Source organism: Aythya fuligula, chromosome 18 (assembly GCF_009819795.1).
Source record: "Aythya fuligula isolate bAytFul2 chromosome 18, bAytFul2.pri, whole genome shotgun sequence".
Lineage (NCBI taxonomy): Eukaryota > Metazoa > Chordata > Aves > Anseriformes > Anatidae > Aythya > Aythya fuligula.
The window spans coordinates 12,751,779-12,770,496 of NC_045576.1; the positions used below are offsets into that span (position 1 = coordinate 12,751,779).

Sequence of the window (18,718 nt, forward strand, 5' to 3'; positions counted from 1 at the left end):
TATCTGAAATTCCCTGGCTAATAATGCCAAATTTTAGTTTCCTGTTAGAATTTTAGTACTTGATTCTGTGGGGCTGGCAGTGTAGCATACGGTGTGTAGTGATTACTGGAAGGCTGCAAACAGTGGGTCTGTGTGTGTTTCCCTGCTACAGCTGATCTGTCCTTGATGGGACAAAGGACAGTGGTTAAACTAAAAGAGGGTAGATTTAGATCAGACATTAGGAAAAAATACTTCATTATGAGAATGGTGAGGCACTGGAACAGATTGCCCAGAAAAGTTGTGGATGCCCCATCCCTGGAAGTGTTTAAGGCCAGGTTGGATGGGGCTTAGTGCAACCTGGTCTAGTGGAAGGTGTCCTTGCCTCTGGCAGGGGAGTTGGAATTAGATGATATTTAAGGCCCCCTCCATCCCAAACTATTCTATGAGTCTATGACTGATACTGGGTTACTGGTGCAGATTATGTGGAAAACAATATCTTTACTGTTTCCAGTATGCTTGAACTGTTTCACTTGAGTACAACTTTCTTTCCCAAGTAAAGATGATCAGGATAAAGCACAAAACATCTTGTCTACCTATGTAGGGTATCTACAAACAGCTTGTATGAAAGTTTAATAACATATTCTGATATTTATGTCAGTAACATGTAAGATGAAATTCTCTTTCCTGGAAGCTATGTTGTATTTACCTTTCCACTTGCTGAAGAACTACTTGTCCATGCTACCCAACTGTTGTCTGAACACAGGAACATATAGAATGAGATCATGTTATTGAGAAATGATGCAGTGCCAACTGTGTGGTTAAGTGTTTTAATGGTCTTATGTTTGTGTTGTAGGTGGGAAGAGATGAAGCCTTTTTGGGGTGCAATGAGCATTCAGCTGTGCCTCTTTCCTGATGAACTACTTGAGAATTTGTAAGAAATTGTTGGTGGCCCAGGAGAGGCCTAATCTGTATGAACATTAGTTATAAACAGAAAATCGCTTTTTCAGCTGCCAGTTTCATCTTTTGGAGGAGTGGAAGGCCTATTTATGGGCTTTGTGACTACAGAATCAAGATTAGAGGTTAAATTTAAGATTTCCTGCATGCAAATTATGTGAATAGAGCATCGAGGGGGAGATGATTCCTAGATAATCTTTCTGAAGGACTTTGCTTCCATCCATGTTTTTAAATTTGAATCTCCCTAGTTCAACCTTCAAAGATAAGTGGAGGCTGGCTTCCTGAACTCTAGCAGCAAGGTACAATTAATTCAATTTTATCTATAGTTTAGTGCTGCCTAGAACAAGACTTCTCTCTGCTTTTTGCTGGCTAGGGTTAGTGCTGCTGGTAATTCTGGGCGTAGTTGGCTGGAAAGTCACTTCAGAGGAAGCACTTATACCGCAACAGATCAAATAGGCTTTTCCTGTGAACCACTTGGTTTGCTGCACTTGTATTGTTTTCATTTGCCAGAATCTTTTTAACGAAGAACACAGGTATCTATTAGTAGAAAGCATGCGGAGTTTGTTTCTGCCACAAGCTCTGTGCTTTATTTTCACTATACGTAATTAACATCAGTAATTATGGGTATAATCAGAAAAAAAAAAAAAAATCCTGTAAAAGAGTCTCTTCATGTGATCTTTGATCTACAGATTTCTTCTTTGGTCTGAGTACTTCCACAGCAAAGTAGCTGTTCTCTGCAATGCAGTTAGTGTACAGAGGGAAGTGCTAGTCCTGATCTTTGCCTCCTGCAGATGTTGTAATGGAATGGGTATTACTGTTTAGAACTGTGCTTATATTGGATATGAACTATATAGTGCTACTGTAGCCATGGTGCTGTATTTTATTTGAAGTTTTCTCCATGGACTGGTGATTTATATTGGACGAACTGGGGTTCCTTGTTATGGTAATAAAATATTTTCCGTTTTCCCTGTATAGACAATTGTTCCCTAAACTATGTGTGCATCTGCACGATTCGTAGATGTAATAAAGCGCAGTGTCCAGAGGAGGCCGTTTTGTCGGTCTCTTTGATGATGTGTTCCTTCCCCCAGTGCTCTGCTTCTGTATTGCTTCTCTGTTAGTTCACAGGAACCTGTTCTCTTTTCAATGGGCCTGTCATGCCTCATTCCCTTCCTCCCATTTTTTTCCCCAACAAAGCAAAACAGAGCTTTGTACCATCTGAATGAACTTCAAAGTGGCTAGAAAGGGCACCCAGGGTTCCTGGCACTTGTAATTGTCTCCCAGTCTGGCCAACATTTCCCTTCAGGTCTAATTACTTCCAAATGCTCCCAGATGCTTTGAAGAAAGTCAGAGGGAGGGGAAGGCATGAAAGGTGGAAGAGGAAAAAGACTCCAAATGGAGGGAGCAGAATGCAAAAATGTTGATTGATTTCTTGTATGACACCTAAACACAAACAGGGAGGGTGTGCAGCCTCTGGCAGTGGAGAACGAAAGAGGATTTAGAGCAGCAGCTCTATAGTGCTTTCTGTGGAAAGCAAGCCCTTCTGGCACTTGACAGGATAGCTGTAAAAGACATACTACAGCAAAACAAAAGAAACTAAAATAATGTTTAAAGCTTACTACTTTAGTGGATTTAGTGTGGGCTGAGCATGCGTTCCACAGGACTGCCTATCTTGGTTCAGGTGCTGTGTTATGCTTGCTCTTTCCACAGAAGTCAGCAGTGTATTGTAGCTAGAGATACTTTGCTGAGTACATGCAGGATATATTGGAGGCAAATATCCATAGGTTGGCTCCCGTATAGGTGCGCTGGTGTGTATATACTTGTCCTGCTGTTGTCTGATTCACTGGATTAGAATAAATGGAAGAATTCTGATTAGTAGGAAGTTGTGCTGGGCTTTCAAATGTGCTAGTCTTGTTTTTGAAGAGCACAGGCAAAGTCAACTAGTTATGACTAGCTTAGCTATTTCGATTGCAACAGTTTTGATAAAAGAGCAAGCACTGTAGTTGTCACCTGCAAGTGTTTTAGGCAAACAGAGGGAAATATCAGGATAGCAGTATCAGTATTATTGGGGCAGTTTCTTGGGTTAAGCACAGGGATGAGGATTAGGGAGCTAGTGTCTGGTCTGTCTTGACCTAACTGCTGTTCACAGAAAGTTAGGTTGACTTAATCTGACAGAGAGACACTAAAAAATCTTGGCAGTTTCTTTTTAGCTGTGGTTAGGGATGAGCAACAGCTGCAGGATCAATATTGGTTTTAACCAGATCCCCAGAGTGAACTTTCTAATAATCTAAAAGTCAAGATACTGGTTTATCCAATTATAATCTGATGGGCTATGCCAGTGAAAAGAGGTTTCTGGTGAGGAGGTAGCATTCTCCCTCTTGACTCTTGCAGCCATGTTCATCTTGCTGTGTACACTAACTTCAGTCAGTTGCATATCCCTTGTGTAATACTGTAATGCACCAAACACAATTTAATCTACTCATTTTTCAGGAGAATGAAAAACTGGTACTTTCAACAGCTGGACCAGAGGTCTTATTCCCCCTTCCCTATGCAAAAAAAAAAAAAAAAAAAGGGTGGGGGAGGGTTTAACTGTTGCTGTTACAGTACCACTTTACCACTAACACTCAGATCTGCAGTCATCTACAGTCAAGAGTGCTGGTGGCTGGGGAATTGAACTCCTACATTTTAGGGAGGTAGACTGACAGATCTGTATGCCACTAGGAGTCAGAATGGGGGGAAGTAAGGATTTGGAATGCGGATAAGGCAAAGTAGGAGTGAGTTCTTTAAGAGGAATAAGGCCCTGATACTTAAAACTGCAGGCTCTTCAATAAGGTAGTTGCTAACAAGGATTCCTACTGTGCCAAAGAGCAATACATGCAGATACCAGATTTGCTTCGATCTTTCTTCTGCTGTAGTAGCTGAACTCATTTTTGAGGTTGTTGGGCATTCAAAGGTAGTATTATGTGCATTTTTTTTTTTTGCTATTGATTTTTTTTTTTTTTTTTTTTTTTTTTTTTTTTTTTTTTTTACAACTTGGTTGTGGGGTTGAATGCTGAACTAGGTCAGTTAATTCACTGGTTTCGTTGTACAGCTGCACAAACAGTTCTCTTGGCAAAGAGGCTGCAATGGAGAGGGTTGGGGCACTGCTTAAACTGGTACTGTCACCAAAAAGAATGTGTATTAAATTTTGGTTTTATTTAAGTTTCCAAGTGACTTGTGTCTGGAGTGATGACCTGGATGGTTCTTAGATGAAAGAGTACAGTGACCTACTGAGCCTTTGCCTGATACAGCTGCCAGTTGGAGGGAAAAAAAGTCACTATTTCTAATTATAAAGACTACAGATAGCCAGCAGCAATGTGCAACCCTTAAGATGCTAGTGTCAGCTGCTTTTTATGTAGCAAGCTGTGTATTTCCCAACAAAGCCAGTTCAGTTGTGTGAATCCTCCCTACATGTGTAAGGTTTCTTATTTCACAGCTCCCGCCCCCAGCCCCCCCACTGGCTGAGGGGCCGAGCTGTCCCATGATGTGGGATTCTCACACATGCTGTTTGTTATTCTGTCCTTTTTCCTTTCGTCCTACAAAGATTTAGAGAAGAGGGTGGGTGAGGGTAAAAACTGTGCAAGTCTTTGAAGCAACTTGACTTTTGATGATTAATTACAGCAAAGAGCCTGCACAAGGGAGGGAGACTTGGTTTTGATTTATTGATGTTTCTTTGTGAGAACAAATTTATAGCAGAGTGCAAGCAGCTTCTGAGGAGAATATCAAATGGTTAAAAGGTTCTGAACATGCTTTGATGTCACAGTGCTGGAGAAATACTGGAAAGTAGTGAGGGACAGGCGCTGTTTATTTATAAAACAAAGATCAGATACCTGTTTTTGGCAGGAGCCTATAACAGCGCTCCTGTTAACAACCTATTCATTAGACAGACTTGGAGCTGAACCTTAAGTTTCTGCCACAGCTGCCTGCTGAGGTGATGAGAGCCTGATGTTTGGATGACATTTCCAGCCATTAAGTCTTTCCATGCATCTCGTCTTGTGAAGCAGCACCTGTTTCTCACATTAGCTGAGAAAGCAACACCGCTTTACCATGCTCTTAAGTACAGGCTACTGTTAAAGGAGTTAGGCAGCAAGATGGAAACCAATTGCAGTCTATCAAAACTGCGTAGGGCAGCCTCTTTTTAAAAATAGTACCTGATAGCATAGTTGCCTAGGGCTTTGTCATGCTTGGTAAAGAAGAGAGGAAATGGAAGCCGTATGGCAGAGAAAGAAGGTGATGACGCTGTTCTTCCTAGAGCTAGACGCTGAGTACACTAAGCCAGATGTTCGCTGTCAGGTCAGGATCTTCTGCTGGCAGCTGGCATGTCACATTTGCTTCATGAGGTCTCTAGAAATCTAGGAGCTGTAAGGAAAGCACAACAGCTTCCTTAGCGTTTTAATCAACAAGCCACTTGGCACATTGTTGGCTCACCGTTACACCTGCCACAAGGAAGAGGATTAAGCAGCCTCAGTCCACATCCCTACCCTGTTGAAGTGCATTCGGACTCCAGTTACGTACCAGCTGTGGCAGCACTTTCTCTACATGCTCAATATTCACGTTTTCCACGTCCTCCGCTTGAGCCTGCCGCGCTGCTCGTGCCGCTGCTTCTGCGGTACAACCGTAAGGACAGAGCTGTTGGGGGGGTTGCCAGGAGGGGGCAGAGGCCGGGGCTCCGGTAGGGCGAGGCTCCAGCCCCCTGGAGGCCGTTCGGCAGCGGGCACGCGGCTCCCCCGCCGCTGCGCCCGGCCGCGGGGCTACGGCACCGGAGCGAACGGGGCGCGGGCGGGGGCCCCTCGAGCCGGTAACGGGCCCCTGCTGCGGGTCGGACGCACCAAGTGCCGCGCTCACCTCGCACGAAGACCTTGAGCAGCTCCGCCGTCAGCCGCAGAGCGTCGCCGTTAACTGCAACGACAAGGCGCTAGCGGGAGGCGGGCGGGGGGGGAGGTGCCGCGCCGCGCCCCGCGCCCCCCGTACCTCGCGTCTTGTCGTCACGGAAGTGCAGGCGGAGCAGCCGCTCCACGGTGTCCTGCGCGGAGAGAACAGCCGCTGAGCCGCCCGGTGCCGCCCCCGCCCGGTGCCGCCCCCGCCCGGTGCCGCCCCCGCCCGGTGCCGCCGGACCTTCCTGAAGCCGCCGTCCCGCTCCTCCATGGCGGCGCGCGCGGCCGGCCCCGCCCCGCGGAAGTGCGGCCGGGGCGGGGGGGGAGGGGGGGCGCGGCTCCGTGGCGGCAGCGCCGCGCCCGGCGGCGGGAGGTGGCGCCGCGCCGCGGCCATGGAGGAGTTCCGGCGGGCCTACGCGCGGCTGTGCGCGGCCGGCGGCGCGGCGCCGCAGGAGGCCGTGCTGCGGCGGCTGCGGGAGCTCGGCGAGGCGCCGGGCCGCGGCCGCCTGGACCTGGCGGCGCAGAGCCTCTCGCTGGAGACGTGCGGCGCCCTGGGCCGGCTGCTGCCCGGCGCCGCGCCCTTCGCCGAGGTGGCGCTCGGCGACTGCGGCCTGAGCGAGGAAGGTGGGCGCGGAGCCCCGGTCTCCCCCCCCCCGCATTCCCTCCCCTCCCCGGCCGGGAGCCGGCCCGCGGCGGGGCGGGTCCCGGCTGCGGCCCGTCCGTGCGGCCGCCGCGATGGCGGGGGCGCCGCGGGCTGCCGGGGGCCGACAGCAGGAGAGAAGGAGCTGGGAGCGCGGCTGCAGAGGAGCGGATTATTCCGAGCAGATGAATCTGCCCCGTCTGTGACTGGGCAGTGAGGTGACAGCGTAGTTGGAAGCTGGTCACAAATCCCTTTTTTTTTTTTTTTTTTTTCCAGAAGTGTTTTCCTTCTGTCTTCGAGAGTGTGTCTTCAGGTGTTAACTTGAATAGAAGGGATTGGATGTAGCTACCGGTTCAGGAGGTCTCATGCTAGTCAGCTTTAATTGCTAGATCGTTAGTTCCAGGAGACGTTGGGTAGGGATTCTGTCAGCCATAGGGCGATTCTCTACTCGGTCCCTACTGTGCGAGCAGGAATTCAGTAAGCCAGCGAGAGCAAGTGTCTTGTCTGTGTGGCCTGTCTGGGCACAGCCTGTTTCCGTGCCTGAGATAGGAAGGCACATTGAGTGACGTGCAGTTCTCTACCCAGATTCTTCTTTCTCTGGTGGTAGATAAAAAACTGCCCTGAAAGTTCAGGCTCACACCTCCCCAGCAGCATCACTAGCCATCTGCTAAGTGATACGTTTTGTTGTAGCAACCTCTTCTGTAGTAGCTGTTGTAAAGAATGTTTTCCATCTAAGGGCAGAGGGTTGCATACATACCAAATAAATACCTGCATTTGTTGTTTTTCCCTACCCAGGTGTGAAACTTCTGTTGCATGGTCTTTGTTCGAACACCACAGTCAAATCTTTGGATCTGAAGGTGAGTCTGTTAGATTAAAATTAAGACAAATAGATTGGGAAGGAAAGGGGAATACAAACTTAATCAGAGTTAAAAATAGACAGTTTGGGCGCAGTTTAATTCAGTTTCGTACATTTCTTGTTTTCCTGGGACTCAGTCTTTGCCTCCCTAACACTGCATCACAACTTCCCAGAATTACCTCACAGTTCATCTTTGTTTTTATTCACTTTTTTTGATGGGAAGTTGTTACTGTAGATTCTTTGTCAGTTGTTGTATGGTCAGGTGTAGGCTTTTCCTCGGGTTTCTCTGTTAATCTGTGGGTTACTAGTTAACTTGTTCTTCTGTAGAGTTCATCCAGCTGGCTAGTGTCTTTCTGCTAGCCTGGGGTTTGGAACTAAACAAGCACTTTCAGAGGTGATAATTGGTGTGCAATGAGTGCCCTTCTGTCTGCATTCCTCTAGCACATAGCTGTTCTATTGGATCTACAGTCCTAAACTGCATCAGACCTGTCTTTCTCAGCTGTATCCACTGTTCCTCCAGGTGTGTTTCACTTTCCAGAAGGTTGTCTGATACGTGAAACAAATAACACAGGCCGTCTTTGACTGACTGAAGTCAGTATTACAGCTGGAGTACACTTGGTGGTGTACACCTTGCTTGATAGGATAGCTAGACTGGGACAGAGTGTAATTTACTGATCACCCAGGACTTTTGTTTCAGGGAAATAACCTGCGAACCATGGGAGCTGAGGCTTTGGGAAAACTTCTTAGGCAGAACAAATCCATCAGGAGGTAAAAAAATAAAATAAAAATGCGTCTGTCTCTCTTTCTGTTATTCCTGCCAAATGAAACACAAAATTGGAAAAGAATAAGGGGTGAAGATGTGTTTCTTGGGGTAGGAGGAATGTCATGCTGTTCCATTTCTTGTGAAGGAAGTAGAACTGGAGGTGCCCCTTCTGAGGCTGTAGGTTCCTAGCAGCACCCTGCTATCTGAAACTGAGTTTCTGTTAAGGGAGCTGGATGTATAAACGAGTACCATGGTCCAGGTGTTGTTCAAGCTCTTGCAACTGTCTGTTTGTAGACTCCTGTCCTGTTTGATTTTTCCCTAGCCTAATCTTGGAATGGAACAGCCTGGGCGTGTGGGAGGAGGGCTTCTCCTTTTTCTGCCAGGGACTGGGAGCAAACAACTTTCTCCAGCGACTAGACCTGCGCAATAACCAGATCAACCATCATGGGGCAGGAGAGTTGGCCATGGCACTGAAACGAAATGCTAGCCTACAGGAGCTGGGTAAGAGTGACTAGTTTTTGTCCACCTACATGCATGCACATGCATGTGTGCGCACAGGCTCGTTGCAGCCTGCCCTGGTACCTGCCAACCAGTCAGCAGTTATTCCCAGTTCCTGTTAGTCCAGAGTGCTTTGCAGGGCGGGAACTGTAATTGGGATCTCTGGAACCAAAACTGCAGATGAAGATTGCATGCTTGGAGCAGAACAGTTTTTCTGGGAGGACACAATGGGTTAATTTCCATTTCTGGATCCTGTTGGCATGCCTCATGCCAGACTCTGGAATTTACTTTACACTTGCTTTGTTCTTACTAAGGAATTTTGCTAGAATTTCATTTAGGAAAACATGGCTCTTGGTGATGGTTCTTTCTCATCCGTAGATTGTAGTTGTGGCAGGAAAGCTCATGAGATGAAATTATGAGAGGCAAACTTGTGTACCTGTTAAACTGTGATGGTTTCCTGCATTTAAGATTCATTCTTGCTTTGCCAATTATTTTCCCTCCCCTTCATTCATCTTGAAAAGGGAGGTAGTAGTCATATATGTATGTGATGAGACCTTATGGGAGTAGTTAGCACTGCATGCAGAGGTATAAGGAGCATGGCTTCTCCTGAGCCCTGTATTTTTCAGCAGATGTGTGACTACTGTGTTGAAAGTTTGCTTTCTGTATAGATTTGCGTTGGAACAATATCGGGCTTCTGGGTGGCCGAGCTTTGTTGAACTGCCTGCACAGCAACAAGACCCTGAAGAGGCTGGAGCTGGCTGGAAACAATGTTCCCAGTGACATCCTGAAAGCTGTGGGTAAGTAGGACTTAGAATTGTAGAATAACTTAGGTTGACCCTTAAGATCATCAAGTCCACCCATCAAGCTAACGCCACTAAGCCATGTCCCTAAGCACATGGGAAGGAATCAATAACTCCTCTCCTGTCTCACATGAGGGAGGTAGTACTTGAAGGATATAGAGCGCTTGCTGCTCCAGAAGGGAGCTATCCCTTCTCTCCTTTTCTTGACAACATATACACAGTGCCCTACATTGCTACTTCTTGTCCTCTAATGAGAGCTAGTCAGTTTGGAGATGTTACTTTTACCAGCAGGATGGAAAAACAATTTGAATTAAAGACTGCTATGCCACATTAATATGGGAGAACTTGGGGCTTAAGTTTGCCCCTGAGTAGCCAAGTTTGGATATGGTTAATGCAGCTTGTCCTTCGTCATTGGTTCTCCTGTGACTGGGGTGTTGATTACCCCACATACACTGGTGTCTTTGATTACGCCCTGCCTTGCCTCTGTAAGGTGAGAGCAGTGTCTGTACATGGACCTGCCTGAGAAGAGCCACTGTCCTGGTGCTTTTGGTAGCACCAAAAACTTGATCGCTTTTTTTGTCATTTTGAGCACTAGGTCTTCCAGCAGTGCTTGCTGTTCTGTTGCTATAGAAACGTGCATGTTCTCCTGCTCTCTCTGCATCAGAACAAGCCCTGGATCACAACCAAGACCGTCAGACTATCCTCAGTGAGACCCAGAACCGAGCTTGCATGCTCAGCAAGGAGATTTTGAATCTGAAGGATGAGAAGACCAAGCAGGTCAGCAATCTTATACGTCAGCAATTCAAATTGGATGGCTGAAATCCAGTACTTTCCCTCACAGTCCCCATGAACCACTTAGTGACAGGTATAGTGCACCTGAAGTTGCACATACATCTGTACAAACAGTACCCAGCATTGTTTAGTAAATAGGGTTCTTCCTCTGAGCTAGGTTGCTCAGGAAGCAAATCCATGCCAGTATAGGTATTGACACATCCCCTGCTGAGCATATTCAGTCTGGATTCTGGAGGAATTTAAGTGTGTTTTTTCGCTCATATTCGTGTTCTCAGTTCTGCTGCTGTAACTGGTTTGGTATTTTCCAAGGAGTGAAAACCTAGAAATACAAGTCTGTTTTCCTTCTCACCCTTCATTGTGTAGAGTCTAGCTAATGACCTCAGTCTGACATGCTAAGGAACCATTTAAATCTCCAGTTTGCTTTCTTTCAAGAGAGTGGCCTGACCTGTCTCCTGCTGTCATTAGGAAGAGAAAGCTGAGACACATAAGTGCTTGAAGCTGGTGCAGTTCATTTTCTCACTGATGCTCACCTTGTTCACAGTTCTTAGATTTGATGGATACTATAGACAAACAGAGAGAAGAAATAGCCAGGAGTGGCAGGTGAGTTGAATTTCTGAGTGCCTTCTGCTTTTTGATAGCAGAATTGGGCCCTTCCCATTTCCTCACAGAAATTAGCCACTTTTTTTTCCTCTCTCTCCCTCCCCAAATGCAGGATATCTGCGGGACGAGTCAGCCAGCTACAGGAAGCATTGAAGGAACAGCACTCTATTATGAATTCAGTGAAAGCCAAGTATGGAGGAGAGAAATGTTAACCTGCTCAGTGCTGTATAGGCAGTGCTGAGCAGAGCTGTTAAGAAAGGGGGCTAGCTAATCTTGTAGGGTGGCTGGCTTAGTATTTCACTTAATAATTTCTTCAGTAATATCCAGAAATTATGGCCAGATCAGGCCTTTAGATTTTTAAGTAAAACCATAATGCATTGCTGTAAGAACAAATGAATTACTGAAGGTGAAAAGAGAAAAGGGATTGTGGGGATGGGATAGGGACGTATTCCTTGCACAGTTTACAGCTTGGCAAGAGACTGTACCTGCTTCTGCTGTCAGCTGTCAGTATCCTCAGAGAAACCACTGCAGACATGGAGGAACCTAACCAACAAGGTTCTGTGTTTAGGAGCAACGAGCTGGAACTGCCCAGGAGTGGTGTTAGGCTGTGTAGAGCCATATGCGCATTACAGTGTTTGGACTTCAAACACTGATGAGACTAGCTAGTTCAGTTGAAGGTAGTTTCATTATGCCATGCCTCGGAGTGGACATGTCCCTCATGTAGCGAGTAAGCATTTCACTTTCGCTACCTGTGGTTTAAATTCTATCCCTAACATTAGATAATCTTGCAATGGTATAAAAGAGCCAGCTTTATTCTTCTGTGAGACTGGACAAATCCTGGAGGGGTCCAGGCAGGGAAAACATCTCATTGCAGATGGGATGGGGCACCAGAACACCAGGCTCTGAAAAGCCCCAGGTCAGTGTTTGCAGAGGCTGCTGGGTGCAAAGGTCAATGGGGTCTTTTACCCAGGGGCAAAAATTGTTTCATTTGGCCATCTCCATTTCACCCACTGCCAAATTCATGTTAACATTTTGTACCACATAGTTTAGAGAGCTCACTGGAAGTGTCTTCCTTAGAAAGGGTCCTGAAAAATATTTTTCTGTATAGACTGCAGATGACTGAAGCTGCCCTGGCTCTGTCTGAGCAGAAGGTGCACAATTTGGGAGAGCTTCTGAGTGCCATGAAACAAGAACAAGCCAACATGGTTGAGCGCCACTTTGCAGAGCTCCAGCAGCAAAAGCAGGTGGGCTGGATAATTCCTAGTTAGGTTTGAGAGCAGGGTTCTTGGTCATACTTCATTTGTATAGATTTGGGGGATGCAGGTTGGGATAGGCAAGCATGATTCTTACCATAAGTGGGTTAGCCACACCTGCTGTGACAAACGTTGTTGTGTAAATTAGATAGTGCTATAGACATGGAGAGGAGTCACGGTGTTTGTGGGGTAAGTTGGATTTGGTTGGTTGTGGTGTTGGTTGAGGGTAAGTTTGCAGTGGAAAGAATTAAGGGCTGTACAGGCTCTTTAATTTTTATGCCATTTATGCCATTTAATTTTTATGCCAATTTTTATGCAGGAAGGTGCTGATCGAGAAGGAAAGCTTTTCCGTGACTTGTCTGCTTGCAGTGAGAAGAACTTGCTTCTAAGAAACCAGGTAGGAAAGAAAGTTCGAGGCTGAGAGGTAGAACCTGGGCGTTGTTTGCCTCTGCTGTGCATATGTCCTCTGCTTTAACTCATGTTTGTGTCTTTGCTAGTCGTTCTATACAGCCAATTTGCTTTGCTACTAGGAGAGGAAACTCCTTTGTGGTGGTAATTTCCTTTTAGGTGGATGAGTTGGAGAAGAAGTGCAAAGTCCAGCAGGATCAGTTATTCCAGCTGAAACAAGACTTGACCAACACAACAGCAGAGCTGAAGCTAAGGGCTGTGCAGGCTGAGGGTAAGCAGAAGGGCAAAAACAGCTCATGGACACCCATGGGGTGTTGCTACTGCCAGTGAGTCAGTGGTGCGAGTTAGCCAAGGAGAAAGGGTGGAAGAGTTTGTGATGTGGTATAAGTATTGCCTGCCTAGCTGGAATGCCCTGGTTATGATCTTCCAGTACCTAAAGAGGTCCTACAAGAAAGCTGAAGGGAGGGATTCTTTATGACGGAGTGTATTGATGGGACAAGGAGTAATGGTTTTAAAATAAAGGAGGGTATATTTAGATTAGATATAAAGAAGGAATTCTTCATTATGAGGGTGATGAGACACTGGAACAGGTTGCCCAGAGAAGTTGTGGATGTCCCGTCCCTAGAGGTGCTCAAGGCCAGGTTGGACAGGGCTTAGAGTAATCTGGTCTGGTGGAAGATGTCCCTGCCCATGGCAAGGGGTTTGGAATTAGATGATACTTAAGGTCCTTTTCAACCCAAACCATTCTACAATCTGCCTGGTTTTAATCCTCAGAGCGCCTAGAAATGGAGAAGAGAAGATTAAAACAAAGCCTTGAAGACATGGAATCACTTCGGTTAAAAGAGGTAAGAATGGCCTTTCTGTAGCTTCCTGAGTTTGGTCTCTCTTTGGTCCTGACATACAGTGGCCTCTGGAGACCATTGTTTGCTGTCAACTGCTCTTAAAATTAATCTATTCAGAGTTTCTGTGGGAATAACAGACCATTTCTACAAGCAGAGTGTTCTACCAGTTAGCAAGAGTATAAGCCAGAGTGGTATGTGACTACTGAAGAGATGTGGAGGCTGGTCCATGTGTCAGTCTTGCTATGCATAGTGGTAATTGCGAATAAGGAATCTTGTCGTGCTTACTGAAGTAAAGATGCATTATTGGAGCAAATGAAGCCATACATGCTGTATTCAAACAATCATTTAAGAGGGCTCAGCTTGCTAGTATCTTCTCTGTTGTGTTTCAGGGGAATTCAGTCTGAGTGTGGAGAGGACAAGAGGCTGTGATCAACTCTGTTTGGATTGTTGAGATGTCAAATCCCTTAAAAATAGCTCAGTAGATTTCTCTGAAGGTTTGGAAATCTTGTAAGAGAAGACATAGGGAAGGCAGATATTAGTTACACTACAACTCAAAAAGGAACCTCGGGTGTTTTGTATTGCTTGAAGATGAGAACTCAGACTCCCTCTAAACTTGGCCTGGAAGGGATCTCTGTCTAAGGTTCACAGTTTTTAGAGGGCAGATCAGATCCGTTAGAGCAGGTCCAGAGGAGGGCAGTGAAAATGGTCAGATAGCTGGAACGGGTTGAGAGAGCTTAGGGTTTTTCAACCTGGAGAAGAGAAGGCTCCAGGGAGATCCTACTGTTGCCTTCCAGTATACAAAAAGGGGGCTTATAGGAAAGATGGAGAGAGGCTTTTCACCAGTGACAGGACAAGGGGCAACAGTTTTAAACTGAAAGAAGGTTGATTTTGATTGCATTTTAGGAAGACTATTTTCACAATGAGGGTGGTAAGATACTGGGACAGGTTGCCCAGAAATGTTGTGGATATTCTGTCATTGAAAGTGTTTAAAGTTGGGTTGGATGGATCTTTGAGCAACCTGATCTAGGGAAAGATATCCCTTCCTATGATTTTGGGGGGGAATTTGATCTTCAAGATTTCCTTTCAACCCAAACCATTCTATGATTCCATGATTCTGTCTACATTGTAGTTTCTTAGTGGAGCTCTGTGAGAGAGGGAGGTGTTTTTCTTTGATGGTAGCTGGGTCAACAAAACATTGTTCTTTTTCATGCTGAATGGCCATGCTGTTTTACCTGGAGATGTGAATGTTTTTTCTGGTACTTGTTTAAGTGGTTTCTGATGCTTTGCAGGTGGATCATATGACACAGCACATGGAGGCCAGTGAACGTTCTCTGCAAGACAGGGTCCAGAGGCTGGAGGCCATCAGGATAGCTCTGGAGGAGGTGAGAATGGGCGCTCTAGGTGCACTGGAATGCTCAGGTAGTGCAGGAGAAGGCTGCCATGGGTGCTTTGTAGATTCTTCTAATGATGATCTGTGTAAAGACTGTAATGTGCTTTGGAGAGGAACAGAAGACAGCAGCTGGGGCATTCAGTTTATTGGCTAAAATTATTTTTACTGTTTTGGATGAAGGAAAGAGAAGGTTCCATGGAGGAACTTGTAGATTCTGTTTGAACAAAAAAAAAGGGTTTCCTTTGAACATGGCTAGATTCTCTTCAGGATTTAACTCTATGGGTTTTCTGTGGGGTCCCAAGGAGCATGTTTCTCCAGATTTGTTCCCCCAGCTAGATCTAATGCTGCCCTGTCCCATCCCCGTGTCTTTGGAAAGCTTCACCTATTACTTGCCCCTGTATAACTGAAATTTTCACTGAATTTAGGTGGCAATATCAGGGTGAGTGTGTCATTTGGGTTTGTTTTCCCTGCCCTTGACTGAGAGAGGAAGTTGTCACTTTGTGGCCTGCAACTGGAAGCTGCTAATGTTTGCTGGTCAGTGTTGCAGTGATGCAGCTTCTCTACATGGAATGATCTTTCATGTTTCTGTGGCAGGAGCTGAGCCAAGTCAAAGCAGCTGCACTCACTGAGCGAGGACATGCAGAGGAAGAGTTAATAAAAGTTCGTAATCAGGCACGGCTGGATGAGGTAAGGACTGTTTGCGGGCCCTGCCTCTGTGGGAAGGACTGGATTTGGCTGCCTAGCCTGTTTTTGTCTTAGGGAGCAGGTAAGTGTAGCTCCTTCCTCTGAGCTTCACTCCGTTAGTAATAGTTTGATTTCTGAGGAAGGAATTCTGAAAAGTCTGCTTTGAATTGTCTCCAGAATGTAACCACTGTCCTCACCTGTTCTGTGCTTTCCAGTAGTAACAGAATTGATGTGGATATTGTCATAGCAGGGTTCATCTAAGTTACCAGTTTTCGAAGTTAGTAGCCAGGTGTAGATCCTGTTTAACAGCAGCTTTCAGGAGCTGTTCCTGTTTCTCCAAACGTAGAAGAATTTTCCCAGATGGCTACTGCTGATGGTTAGAAAGTATCACTGCAGAGTTGAACTTTGTGGAAATGGCAGTGAAGTCAATATTGTACAAGACAACGAGGGATGAGGAAAATACACCAAAAAATATTAGCAGTTTTACTTATACATAACAGCACAAAATAAAATGCTTTACAGAGTTAAAAACATATAAAAGCCGCTGTTTGTTTCTCTGTTGGGACAACAGTTGCTTAGCTGCATACAGTGGTGTTTCAGAGACATTCAGGATATGGAGGAGGTGTGAATGCCGGAGGTGTTATTGGTGCTTCTACCAAGGAAATGCCTGTTTCTCAGCGAGTGAGCTGGGCTTTGCAGCATCTCCATCAAAATGCTTTCCCATAGAACACAAACAACAAAAGGAGATATGAGAAAAACCTGTGAAACATCAAGAGGTTTTTCTGGGGGTACTTTACAACGTATCATCCCTGTATGGTGAGAACAGTAAAATAGGGACACCTTATAAAATGGCGAGGAGACAGCCTCAAAACCCAGGAAACACAGCGTTCAAGTCAACAGAAAGCAACTTGGTTTCTCTCTGGAATGCAAGGGATATGTGCTATATCTATTATGGATATATCTTGTGCTTGTTCTTCAGGGCCAATTGACTGAACCAAGGGTTCAATGTGCTGGGGACAAAGATGAGAATATCCCTTCACAGGAATGAAATAGGACTGATTTATTTTCTTTTTTTCTTTGTGTCTTACAGCAGCAACGACTAGAACATCTACAAGAGAAGCTGCGGCTAATGACTGAATCACGGGATGAAGCTCAGAACTGCTGCCTTAAACAAAAACAGATGGTTAGTGAGGCTCAAGCTAAGGCCAGTCAGTTGAGCCTGCACGCTGATGGACTCAGAAGGCGGATAGAGGAACTTCAGCAGGTAATTTGGACTGGAGTAGAGATATGGTCACCACAGGGTCAGAACAACTTGCTGAAGTTGTATGATTAATCATTTATTTGTCTTTGTGTGTCAGGACCTGAATAGTAAGGAACAGGAGAAAGTGACAGAAGTGAATAAAGTGAAAGTGGAATTACAGGAGCAGATTGGACACCTACAGGCTGAACGCACAGCACAGGAAGGGCTGAGAGAGAAGATTGCAGCACTGGAGAGACAGCTGAAAGGTGATAAATCTCTTCATGCTTCTCAAATGCTAATGCTTAGTAGCCTAGAGTGGGCCTGGAACTCAGCTATGCTTACAGGTAGTGACAGAGGTGCTTCCTGTCTTTGAATACAACCATGAATTTTACTCTCCATCCTCATGTATTGGCAGGGATTCTTATCCTCATTATATAGCGACCAAGACTTAGAAACTAACAAAATAACCGTCTAAAGCTGCATAGCAAGCAAAATGTTTGCACTTCTTGCACAGTGAAGTATAACATCTTTGCAAAACCTCTCCCATAGGCTCCTGCAGCTGAAGGAGCCTTGCAGCTTGCAGTACTCATCACTCCTGCTTCGGTTGTCTTTGGCTGTGCCTATCTGCTATTCCTGTTTGTTCTAGGGACACCCAAACTTTCTGTACCAATGCTGCTCTTCTTTCGCAGTCTTATCAAGCAATCACCGGGAGGCACTGCTGGACAAAGAAGGTGAAATCTCTGTGTTGCTGGAGAAGCTGAGAATGAAAGAGGCTGACATCTCCAGGATGAGGGAAGAAGAGGCCCAGCGAGCAAATCTGTTGCAGAATGCCATCATGGCATATGTGCAGGGCTCTCCCTTAAGAACCCACAGTTCTAGGAAATGAAAGTGTGGCTTAAAGAATCCAGATACCTTCTGTCAGAAAGAGGGTGAGCAACTCAGGTACAGACTCTTCTTTCTAAGCAGGACAGTTTTGGGGGTGAGGTGAAGGCTTTCAAACTGAAAACCCCTCTTGGTTTTCAGAAACCTTGCTCCCAACAGCAGAGGAAAGGAGGAAGTAACCAGACAAGGCTAGGATATAGAGGCTTCTGGGTCAGAGTTCTATCTGGAGTCCTTCCCCTTGCATTGCTACAGCATTTGAAGCAATTTTTATGTTCTTTTACATAGCACCAGTCTGTCAGCATACCCTGTTGTTACCAGTTGGGTTGTATGTTCCCCGAGAAGTGGTCATTCTGAAACACTTGTTTGAATGTCAGGGCAGTCTGTTCACAATGAAACCTTGTAAATGATTGCTAACAGTGTTTACAGCTCCCTGTATGTGGGAGCCATTTACTCTAAGCCATGGGGCCCAGAAGCTACTGATAGTGTGGATCTTTTTTATAGCCAGTGGTTACAGATGCAAGCAGTAGCTGAGAGGGCTCACTTTGTCTTTTTTACCCTGCTGCTCCATGGCCCTGGCTGTACAGGTGCTTTTGTTACATATATGAACAGCTCTGTGGAGGACTGCTGTGCAGTGGCAATCCATATCTGTGTTGGATTCCTGGGTTTAGGACGTTCTTCAATTCTCTACAACACCAACGGACATAGAGAGAGTTCTGTGTTCTTCCTCATGAACTGCAGCCCTTGACTAGAGTTCTTGTGGCCAAAATGCAACAAGATTTAATTCTACTATGAGAAGAAATGGCAAAACTGTCCTGGCTTCTCAGGATCCTGGAACTGAGTGCTGGTTTGGGGGCCTCACCCTCGAGAGAATGGATGTTTCTGACTTGCCAGGGTGTGGATGTGTTTCCTTTTCCTGTCAACAGAAGTCCATCAGGTGGCAAGCAGAAAGGGAAGGGATGTGAGGGTCTGAATCAGAAAAAGGGGAGAGCTCTGTCAGGATTCCAGAATGAGAGCCTCCTGCTTCTTCAGTGAATCTGTGGTGGGAGAAATTAATAATTTAAGAGGCAAGTGGAAAATTAAATTTGTATGGACCGGTTGACCTGTATTTGTGGTTTGTCATAATTCAGCTTTGCTTTGCTGTTTTAATAAAGAATTTTTGCATTTTTCCATAATACTGGACAGTGACAATATGGTTATTTGGCTGATGTGGAGGGGCCTGCCACTGTG

General features: G+C 45.7%; 3 protein-coding genes across 6 annotated transcripts in view; 2 read left to right on the top strand and 1 right to left on the bottom strand.

The window, feature by feature from the left end:
* ASPSCR1 (ASPSCR1 tether for SLC2A4, UBX domain containing) overlaps window positions 1–1,978 on the top strand; it is a 47,487-nt gene extending 45,509 nt beyond the window's left edge. Inside the window, 1 exon segment of the mRNA XM_032199427.1 lies at window positions 833–1,978. Coding sequence (XP_032055318.1) covers window positions 833–892 — 60 coding nt within the window. The 3' untranslated portion in view covers window positions 893–1,978.
* Window positions 1,979–2,514: 536 nt separating this feature from the next.
* On the bottom strand, window positions 2,515–6,142 carry CENPX (centromere protein X). 3 transcript variants are annotated; one of them, XR_004254015.1, is made up of 6 exons: window positions 6,085–6,142; window positions 5,941–5,992; window positions 5,815–5,868; window positions 5,485–5,573; window positions 5,121–5,328; window positions 2,515–2,773 (listed from the first exon to the last, which is right to left on the bottom strand). XR_004254015.1 is itself a non-coding variant. In XM_032199426.1 (5 exons), exons 1-5 carry the CDS (start codon window positions 6,112–6,114, stop codon window positions 5,314–5,316), a joined length of 240 nt encoding a protein of 79 aa, XP_032055317.1. In that variant the 5' UTR covers window positions 6,115–6,142; the 3' UTR covers window positions 4,613–5,313. The 3 variants fall into 3 exon arrangements, 1 of the variants encoding a protein (XP_032055317.1); XR_004254014.1 differs by lacking the exon at window positions 2,515–2,773 and adding an exon at window positions 4,613–4,992; XM_032199426.1 differs by lacking the exon at window positions 2,515–2,773 and having other exon boundaries at window positions 4,613–5,328.
* Window positions 6,143–6,220: 78 nt separating this feature from the next.
* On the top strand, window positions 6,221–18,642 carry LRRC45 (leucine rich repeat containing 45). 2 transcript variants are annotated; one of them, XM_032199512.1, is made up of 17 exons: window positions 6,221–6,467; window positions 7,279–7,340; window positions 8,037–8,107; window positions 8,425–8,603; window positions 9,269–9,397; window positions 10,065–10,177; window positions 10,734–10,792; window positions 10,905–10,982; window positions 11,901–12,036; window positions 12,365–12,442; window positions 12,613–12,724; window positions 13,228–13,298; window positions 14,585–14,677; window positions 15,280–15,372; window positions 16,460–16,633; window positions 16,728–16,875; window positions 17,299–18,642. In XM_032199512.1, exons 1-17 carry the CDS (start codon window positions 6,236–6,238, stop codon window positions 17,493–17,495), a joined length of 2,025 nt encoding a protein of 674 aa, XP_032055403.1. In that variant the 5' UTR covers window positions 6,221–6,235; the 3' UTR covers window positions 17,496–18,642. The 2 variants fall into 2 exon arrangements, with proteins under 2 accessions (XP_032055403.1, XP_032055402.1); XM_032199511.1 differs by lacking the exon at window positions 6,221–6,467 and having other exon boundaries at window positions 6,805–8,107; window positions 16,463–16,633.
* Window positions 18,643–18,718: the final 76 nt, after the last annotated feature.

What these genes read in the sequence shown, in the direction of transcription:
- LRRC45 (XM_032199512.1), top strand. Translation starts at nt 6,236, where the DNA reads ATGGAGGAGTTCCGGCGGGCCTACGCGCGGCTGTGCGCGGCCGGCGGC. An exon ending in AGGATGAGAAGACCAAGCAG is followed by an intron (nt 10,178 to 10,733) that starts GTCAGCAATCTT and finishes CCTTGTTCACAG; the next exon opens with TTCTTAGATTTGATGGATAC. An exon ending in GAAATAGCCAGGAGTGGCAG is followed by an intron (nt 10,793 to 10,904) that starts GTGAGTTGAATT and finishes CCCCAAATGCAG; the next exon opens with GATATCTGCGGGACGAGTCA.
- CENPX (XM_032199426.1), bottom strand. Translation starts at nt 6,114, where the DNA reads ATGGAGGAGCGGGACGGCGGCTTCAGGAAG. An exon ending in GGGACGGCGGCTTCAGGAAG is followed by an intron (nt 5,993 to 6,084) that starts GTCCGGCGGCAC and finishes CTCTCCGCGCAG; the next exon opens with GACACCGTGGAGCGGCTGCT. An exon ending in CCGTGACGACAAGACGCGAG is followed by an intron (nt 5,869 to 5,940) that starts GTACGGGGGGCG and finishes TTGTCGTTGCAG; the next exon opens with TTAACGGCGACGCTCTGCGG.